The sequence below is a fragment of the Camellia sinensis genome, chromosome 14, assembly GCF_055761805.1.
Source record: "Camellia sinensis isolate YWXY chromosome 14, ASM5576180v1, whole genome shotgun sequence".
Classification (NCBI taxonomy): domain Eukaryota; kingdom Viridiplantae; phylum Streptophyta; class Magnoliopsida; order Ericales; family Theaceae; genus Camellia; species Camellia sinensis.
The window spans coordinates 8,240,712-8,250,112 of NC_138974.1; the positions used below are offsets into that span (position 1 = coordinate 8,240,712).

Consider the following 9,401-nt stretch of genomic DNA (forward strand, 5'->3'; position numbering starts at 1 on the left):
AAAATTTAATTGACTTTTAAAAATTAAGACTTTTTAATTTGGAACTAAAAATTTTTTTTAGATTAACTTTTTAAATTTTTATATTTTTTTTTATAATTTAAATATCACATTTTATCTTATTAATTTTTTAAATTTATTTTTTCTCAAATAACTAATTTATTTTCAACCCAATCCTACCCACTTATTAGATACGGATAATGTACACACAACACAAGACATCATCAGTAAATTGTTTGTTCTAACAAAGAAAAAAAAGTTTCCTAACAAAGAGATGATTCTGCAGATCACTACTAGCTTCACATCACCTTTTCAAGCTACAACCACCATAACCAAGTACTACTACCTCAAGAATCTGAATCTGAATCTGAATTCTACTAGTGCTGATCCTGCTTTGGTGTCCAAAACCCTCTTTCCTAATAATAATAATAATCATGGAGGGGGAAGTGGGATGTGTTTGGGTAGGAGGAGTGGATTACCCAACACCAGAAGAGGAGGAGGAGTACATGCTTCCTTGCTCGAGACCCCTCTTCTGTGGGCTGGCAGGCTTTGCATCTTTTATGCCCTCCTAAAGGCTGGTTTGGCTGGATCTCCATCAAACCCACTTGTCTCTGTCTCTGTCTCAGGTCTACTACGAGATGAACATCACCAAATGGGGCTGTATCTGTATCTGCATTTTTTTATGTGTATCTAACTATCACTCTTTGTGGTGGTTGTGTTTTTGTTGTTGTAGATTTGGAAGCTGGTTCTGACGATCTGGGTTTCTCTAAATGGATTGAGGAGATCCAAGGCAACCCAGGTTTGTGGGTTTCTTCAATTTGTGCTAGATTATCCTTTGTAAATGTCATTTTATGAATATTTATTTATTTCTTAATTTATATATATATATATATATTGGTCAAATGATAAGTGAAACCTAGGTTTGTTTTGGAGGTTCTTTCATTTGGATGCTTACTATTTTCTAGTGAGAATTGGAAAAGGGTATGTATTCTGACATTTGCCCCCAACTCCTTGATCTTGTTCAATTTTGATTTCCTGTCAGATTTTTAACCTTTTTCGAATCTGATCAGGTTCATTAGTTTTTCCATTTTGATTTTGTTGGCTGGGTGTTTCTTAGCTAAGTTTTCTTCTATTGGGGTAGAAAGTTGTAGTGCTAGTGTAAAATGAAAGTGAAAGCCTTTACGAGAAAATTTTGATGAGGACCTGAAATACTTGTAACTACAATAAATATCTGTTCCTTGCACAAGTAGTTTATGATCTGGGCAGAGCATAGTTCACCATATGATTCTGAGTTGTAACTTTGTATGTTTTGATGGAAAAAATAAAATAAAATAAAATGGCAACTACTTGTAGAATATATATAAAATAAAATAAAATAGAAAGTAAGCTAACTTCAATAAATAAAAACGAGATACATAGAATATATGATATCTGAGAATGTGCAATGATTTCTATACAAATATTGTGTGAATGGGATTGAGGAATATATTAAATAAAGAGCATACTACATGTACTAAAAATGTCTCCAAATATCATTACATGTTCAAGTATCATTGCTTTTTTGACAACCAATCATATTTAGCCTCTTGTATTTTTAGTAAAAAATGTTAAATTATTCTTTAAATAAATACTGGTAGTTTTGTATTTCTACTGTGATGGCTTCTAAAGTCAGAAACCGAAACAGAAAGTATGAACTGAAGCGAATAGATGCTTAAAGTATTGTGAAAAATAAATGAGTGTTTCAAGTATGCCTGGTGCCTCAAAATGAATGCATTTAGTTAGTATGCCTTGTTCAGGGCTGAATAAACTGGATTTTCCCAGATTTCTAGAACAAAAATATATCACTTTGTCATCCAGGCCTTTGTGTGTATCTGGTTTTCTGTTTTGGCCTGTAGGTCACAAATGCATAGGATATATCTTCATAGTGGACGCTATGCACCTTTTGGTATTGGAGGCTAATGAATTTTCTCCTGCAGTGTCATAATTGGGTAAATTACATCATTGGGCCCTTTAGTTTGATCGAAATTTCACTTTGGTTCTCGTAGTTTCAATTTGAACAATTGGCCATTACATTTTCAATTTTGTTGCAATGTGGTCCCTCCGTCATGCATTGTTAACATTTTGAACCCAAAGAATCACGTGCAAACCTAAAGGGACCACAGAAATTCAAAACAAACTACAAGGACTAATGGTATTTTACAACAAAATTCTAATGGCAAGTGAAGGAGGGACCACATTGCAACAAAATTAAAAATGTGGAGACCAAAATATTCAAATTGAAATTAGGGAGGCTAAAGTGACACTTTACTACATGGACTAATGGTGTTATTTACCCTTTAATCTTGGTTACTTCTCAATTTGTAGGTGTTGCCCACATGAGTTTCACCTATGAGAATATATATATTAGCTGTATTCACTAATCTGAGTTTTGTTTCAGTTTGTTTTAGCCCTTCTCAATATAGCATTTTATTGCTTCTTATTTTGGTGAAGTTTACAACAACGTACCAATCCAAGGGAAAAAGAAGAGGTCAAGAGTCTCTTATTTTGTTGGTTATTGAACACCCTGTAGAATGTTTGAGCTAGGGCGCTCTCAAAACTGGGCATGAGAACCTCTCTCTCTCTCTCTCTCTCTCTCTCAACATAAACACGGACATGTGACATGACACAGACATGTCGACGTCCATAAACACGGGCTTGTGACATGACATGGACATGTCGACGTCCAAAAAATGCAGAACACAATATGCTTGGGACATGGTAAAAATTAGAGTTATAAATTTATTATATGTGAATATATGAATAGTTTGTTGGAAAGTAATGGTAAAACAATAATATAACACCAATTAAAATTAAAAAGTCTTATATTTTAAAACTTACTTATCAAAATATCATTCACATAATAATTACAATCTAGAAAATGCAAAACAATTGTAGAATATGGATATACAAATAATTCATCTTATAAATGTTTCAAAACATATTTATAATGAATAACTTATATTCCAAGAAATACTAAATAATATTATGAAGATATTCATCACATAGGTCATGTTCAAAGGGTTTAAGAAGTGTCAGCCAAGTGTCCGAGAAATGTCTGTAAAGTGTTTGATATTATGAATTTACATTCCTATTTAAGACATGTTGAAGAAGTGTCAGACACTTTTGAAGAAGGTGTTTGACACAACACACCTTCTCTACAAAAGTGTTTGTGCTTCTTATATCTCTTGTATAGCAATTGAGGAGCTTGTAGACAATGTTTACTGTGAACCATTTGTTAAAAGCAATGGTTTTATAGATCAGTGTTTATGGCCTCTGCTATAGAATTGCTAATACGTGGTTATTGTGTCAATGGAAGTGCTTCTTTTTTTCTTTTCAATATACCATGTGCCAAATAGCTGAAAATCGCATCAACAGATTAATTTCTAAGGCCGTATGTCAGTGTGGTCTACTGAACTGCAGTTGGTAGTTTCGAGGAGGATAGGAATACAGAATTTCAGTTTTTTCTGCACATTGCTGTTGACAAAACTTTTTGTACAGGTATATAGACTATAAACAATGAGAAAATATGCCTCTTCTGAATGATTGTTTTGGTTCCATATTGTACTTATTATAGTTGTATAGTTTTGATCAAAAGGCTTTGTGAACATGGGGATCTTTTTCTACTTGTTTGTGTTTTTTTGTTTGAGATTGGAATAATTTGAATGGTGTTTTGTTCAAGCAGATAAGCAAGCTGCTGACAGAAGGAAACTAGTAAGCAAATGGCATCCCACGACCAAGGGTACATTGAAGCGGAATTACAGAGTACCTTCCAAATCAGAAGGGCGGCACCTTCTTAAATCCATTGCATCTTTGCTATCAGATGATGATAAATTCAGAGATGCCACTTCCCACAAGGTAATACAACTTCACTGAGCAATTTTAGAACTTTGTTTTGTTCTTGTTCTTTTTATATTTGCAATATTTGTTCAAAAACATAAATTGGAAAATAAAATATTGTTGCTTATCATAGATTACTTTTGTTTTGTGATAGGGTTGCCAGATTAGGAGGGAGAGCGCTCATGGAGAGAGTGTGTGTTGTAACAACGTGAGAGCTTTGTTTGATGAGCTCCCAACTCCACACTTGGTTGTGGAAATCACTCCTTTTCCTGCTGGTCCTCTCACAGAAAATGATTATGACAAGGCCGAGAAACTAGAGAGGGTGCTTAGGTCTGGTCCTTGTGTTTGAATCATACTTTTTTTGTGTGTGTTGTGTATTGTTGAATCCATCACCTGTATATAGTAGTATGTATCATGAGAAAGGTCTAACTGAATTTTCGTAGCTACCTCTTGACGGGACTGATGTATTTATTGCCCTTTTAAAGTTTATTTAGAGCCTAATAAGATAACTTAAGGCTTGGTTCTTGGTTTTGCTTCAGGCTTGAGTGACATGATCAGTGCCCTGTTTTGTTCACCGGCTAATTCGGTTATGGGGGTGTTAGCTTTCACAAAGTACATAAATTGAGTTTGGATGGTACACGGGCATATTTTGTGTTATTTATTTTTCTCAAATTGTAGTGTTTTGGGTTTTGGAGTTGATAGATTTACTTCAATCAAAGTACATAACATCAGCACCAGCAGGAGCACCATAAGTGAATGCAGAGGAGTGCATCATATGATATATAATAGTATTTACCATTAAAAAAATAAAAAATAAAAAGCAAATAAAAGGAGAAGAAGAGGCATATCTATAACTGGGGTGGTTGTGGTTGAGGAAATGGTTCCACTGGTGGAATGACATCCAACAGACATTAAGTAGTAGTGATGAGCAGATGACGCATATCTATGATTGCAAGGACTGCTGGGGTTGGTGTTGGTGGTGGTTGTGTTTTGGAAATTGGCTTTTTAAATAGATTTTTGATTTTTTATAAAAAGATGTGAAAAAAATAGAGAGAATGAATGAATTGACTTTTTATAGTGTTTCTTTTTGTAACAACCTTGATATGTGATTAGCCCATGATCCTTGATTAAGATTGCTAATACGTAATTAAGATGAAATTCTACGTTAATTGCATGTGTTATATGTTATTTGCATTTATATTTGTCTATCGTAGAAAGATCTGTCTGTGTTTTTGTTTCTTTATGCGAATTGAAGGCTTTATCGGCAACCGATCACGAAATTGACTCGGTATATGTGTTATTTAGAATTTTTAGAAAATTATGGTGGATTTAATTGAAATTTGATTTGGAACAAATTAATTAGAATAAAATAATGCCAATTGATTAACTTTAACTAAGTTTAATTAAGTCCCTTAATTAGCCTATATAAGGCCTGTATATGCCTTCATTTTCCTCACTCCTGGACACACACAAATGTGAGTAAGGGAGAGTGAGTAAGGATTGATATCAAAAGCTTGGAGAAGAGAGAATTGAAAGGAGAGTGGTAGAAGACTTGGCTATTTAAGCTTGAATCCTTTAAATCCACGCCTTACGTATGAACTCCTCCTTTAATTCTTGGAGATAAAGTACATAAGAGGTGAATTCATGAGTCATGTAGGGGTAATTGCATGAAAGTGAAGAGAACATGTTAGAATCAAGACAATCATGGAAGGAATGAGCTAATGACATACATGTATGCATGTATTACATTATTTTGAAATTGTTTCCATGGAATTCTTACATGCATGTTCATGTTTTGGTTCTATTTGAAGAATTCAACATATTTTTGTACTAAACATCTCATTTTACCAAGATATGGAAAGTTTGAACTCAAGGAAATACATGCATGTTATGTTTTCAAAGTTTCAAACTTGAGCTTGTACAATTGGCAAAGTTTTTGGGCTTGATTTTGTGAAATGGTTTGTAGTTTATCATGTGCTATGAGTTTCTTAAAGTTTTACTAAGTTTTGGCCCAAAAGGATGTGTTTTGATGCTTTGCAAATAGATTTTTAACTTGTATCAGCAATTTGGAAATTCCAGAATTTGCACTTTCCGCTTGAGCGATGGAGTCTACGCTCGAGCGGAGAATGCGAGTTTCTAGTACTTTTGCAGAGTTTGGGGGTTGGCTCGAGCTGCAAAACTTGCGCTCGAGTGACCACCCTTGTTTTTGACCCTCTGCTCGAGCGACAGAAGTTGAGCTCGAGCGTAAAATGAGAGCTTCCAGAAGTTTTATAGACTTTTGCAGACCGCTCGAGCGACAAAAGTTGCACTTAAGCGGACTGCCCTATTTTTGAAAATTTGTCTAAGTGTTTCAAGTTACATTTTGGTATTCTCATTGCATCTTAGACATTCCTAAGCCCTAATTAAGACACAATAATGAGGATAATGATTAGAAACACACCAAGATAGAAAATAAATGAGTTAAGTGTTTTCTGAGCGTGTGTTTCAATGTGTATCCGTTATGTGTTTGTGTAGGTTGCGCGCCATAGATTATTGATCCGACTGCTTTGACTCTTTTGCTATTGGAGCTATCTATGAGTGACAACGTTGTAAAGATACGTTGATTATAAGTGTTTTACGAAGGATAAGATATGATTTGTTTTATGAAATGCTATTTTATAAATCATGAATGAATGTCTAATTTTATGAAATGTATCTGTGGCATCCTTAGTTTATATGGCCCCCACCCATTGAAAACAATACCGTGGCTCATAATCATATGGCCCTTACCCGAGGGAAACAATACCGAGGTTTATACATGGCCCTTACCCGGGGAAAATAATACTGTGGTTTATATATAGCCCTTGCCTAGGGAAAACAATACAATGGCTACGTGTGCACAAGATATGGACTTTTAGGGTTGTCGGTACCAACTATGCATATGGGTCCCAGGTAGGAATGGCAACGGGGCGGGACGGGACCGGGGACCACACTACCCGTCCCCGGCCCCGATCCCCGCCGGGGACCCCATCGCCCCCCACGATCCCCTTTTTTTTTTTCTTCAAAAAAAATTTTAAACATCCTTTTAAGAAAATCTGTACATATTTTAAAATTAAAAAATCTGTACATAATTTCAAAAACATAGCATAATCTGTACTCAACAAGTTATTTGTCAATAGCATAGCATGGCATAATCTGTACATATTTTCATGCTATCTGTCAATATGAACTCAATAGCAACATAACATGTACATAGCATAATCTGTTGACAGATTCATCCAGCAGATTAGTCCCAAGCACACAAAAAATAATCAATACTCAACAATCAATACTCAGTAGATTAGTCCCAAGCATAATCTGTTGACAGACTCAATAATCAATACTCAATAGGATAGGCTACCCAAAAAATTCAACATGCTGACAGATTCATCCAGTAGCCATAATCTGTCAACTAAAGTAGCATATTCAGTCCACCAGCCCACAGAAAGAAAAATTCAACAAGTTGCAAACATAATAATTAGTCCTAAGCACAGCCTGCATGGGATAGGCTACCCAAAAAATAAAATTAAAAAAAAAAAACAAATCCATTACAATATAAAAAATAAGATTGTCCAATACAACTTTCATCATCTTTCAACCACATTACAACTTTCATCATCTTCTTCAACTTGAATTCCTGTTAAATAACAAAAAGAAAAAAAAAACAAAAACAAATAATCAATACTATTAATAAGATGTAAAAAATGTTAACAATTAAAACAAAAAAGATGACAACTAACACAAAAGTGGCACACGACTCATTCGACTCCATCTCATCATCATCATATATAGTCGCATAACCCACCAATTCCAATGTTGAATTTCCTAAAAAGTAAAGAATATAAATTCAATATTAAAATTATTCCATGGTAATATAAAAGTGAAATAATAATATGTAGATTGGATGAAATAATAATATGAGTACATTTCATCTCTGCACCCCACAACCAACTTTGTGCACACATTAATGCTTCTAATGTGTTTAGCTGAAGTCTATTACGATGTAGACTCGCCAACCTTCCATTAGTACTAAATGCTGACTCAGAAGCAACAGTGGATACAAGAATAGCTAAAATATCCCTAGCTATTGCTTGTAAAGTCAGATACTTTGGTTCATTGGCTTTCCACAAATTCAAAACATCAAAACCTGAAGTTCTTGGCAAAACATCATCTTCTAGATAATGGTCCAACTCTGATCTTACATTCTTTATTTTTTTACTTCTCTTCGTACTAATAAACAAGTCATACTCTGAAAGGGTCTCTGTAACAATTTCTGAATGACTAGAAGAGTCACCAACAACATTGGTCTCCTTGCCAACTTGGTGTTGATACTCTTGCAACAAATCATAACAAATCTGATGAACCCTATCAACTTCATCTTCAGCTTTGTCTCCATAAAGTTTTTCAAAATAAAACTCCAATACACTCATCTTATACCTAGGATCAAGTACAACCGCAACTCCAATAACACCATGTATCACTAACCAATATTTATCAAATTTTTTCACCATTTTGATGCCATTGTTCTAATCACTTCAATTTCACAAGAGAGCCATTGAGACAATGTCATCCTAATATCACATAAAGCTGGGAAACAAACATTGGTAGTGGGATGCTTAGTACTAGAAAATAACTCGGTGATAGAAAAAAATATCTTAAACCTTCCACTAATCTCTCTAGCAAACTCTCATTTTTCTTCACTTGGCACGGTCTTATATTGGGGCTCTCTATTTTTCAACCAAAAAAAAACATCCTTATACAACAAGGCAGTCTGAAGCATCAAATAGGTTGAATTCCACCTAGTTGCACAATCAAGTCCTAATTTCTTAGTATGTGGATTATGCAATTGATTGACTGTTTCTTCAAATTTTTCTTGCCTTTTTGGTGTTGCTGTCCAATAAGCTACACTCTCTCAAATTTTCTCCACACCCACTCGTATGACATCCAATCCATCTTTGACAATCAAATTCAAAATATGCGCACAACAATGGATATGAAACAAATTACCACCCAACAAAAGCGAGAGCAATCGTCAACAGTAACAGTAGAGATTTTTCTATCAATATTTCAATCCATCATACATGCAAGCAAAGTATCACAAAGAACTTCTTTTGTGCGTGGACATGTAACATAAATAAACCTAAAATATAATATTCATGAACAAGTATTAATAATGTGCAAATTGAACCGAATAAGATAGAATTGTTAAAAGATTTGCAAATTTACAAACTCAATGCAAATTTACCTCAAAATGCGACTTTGCAATGCCCATGAACCATCAATAAAGTATGCGGTGGCAGCCATGAATCCTTTCTTTTGATTGCTAGCAGTCCACATATCAGTTGTGATTGTCACCCTACTTTTAACATGCTCTACCAAACTCAATGTCTTCACCTTCTCATAATCATAAATTTTTAAAATATCACTCTTTATCGTATTTCGAGAAAGTACTTTAAACAATGGTTGAAGTGCTGCTGAATATCGTTTAAAACCAACATGATTTACGATAG

General features: G+C 34.4%; 1 protein-coding gene across 2 annotated transcripts; it reads left to right on the top strand.

The window, feature by feature from the left end:
- The first annotated feature begins 241 nt into the window (after nucleotides 1-241).
- Nucleotides 242-4,411, top strand: LOC145807776 (uncharacterized). Of its 2 annotated transcripts, none has more exons than XM_082906602.1 (4): nucleotides 242-623; nucleotides 731-796; nucleotides 3,719-3,891; nucleotides 4,028-4,411. In XM_082906602.1, exons 1-4 carry the CDS (start codon nucleotides 272-274, stop codon nucleotides 4,220-4,222), a joined length of 786 nt encoding a protein of 261 aa, XP_082762728.1. In that variant the 5' UTR covers nucleotides 242-271; the 3' UTR covers nucleotides 4,223-4,411. The 2 variants fall into 2 exon arrangements, with proteins under 2 accessions (XP_082762728.1, XP_082762726.1); XM_082906600.1 differs by having other exon boundaries at nucleotides 244-623; nucleotides 3,716-3,891.
- The last annotated feature ends 4,990 nt before the right edge of the window (nucleotides 4,412-9,401 follow it).

Excerpts from the sequence above, each read along its gene's own strand:
- LOC145807776 (XM_082906600.1), top strand. The coding sequence starts at position 272 with ATGATTCTGCAGATCACTACTAGCTTCACATCACCTTTTCAAGCTACA. Across the intron at positions 624-730 it reads TGTCTCTGTCTCTGTCTCAG|ATTTGGAAGCTGGTTCTGAC; the intron begins GTCTACTACGAG and ends TTGTTGTTGTAG. Across the intron at positions 797-3,715 it reads GGAGATCCAAGGCAACCCAG|CAGATAAGCAAGCTGCTGAC; the intron begins GTTTGTGGGTTT and ends GTTTTGTTCAAG.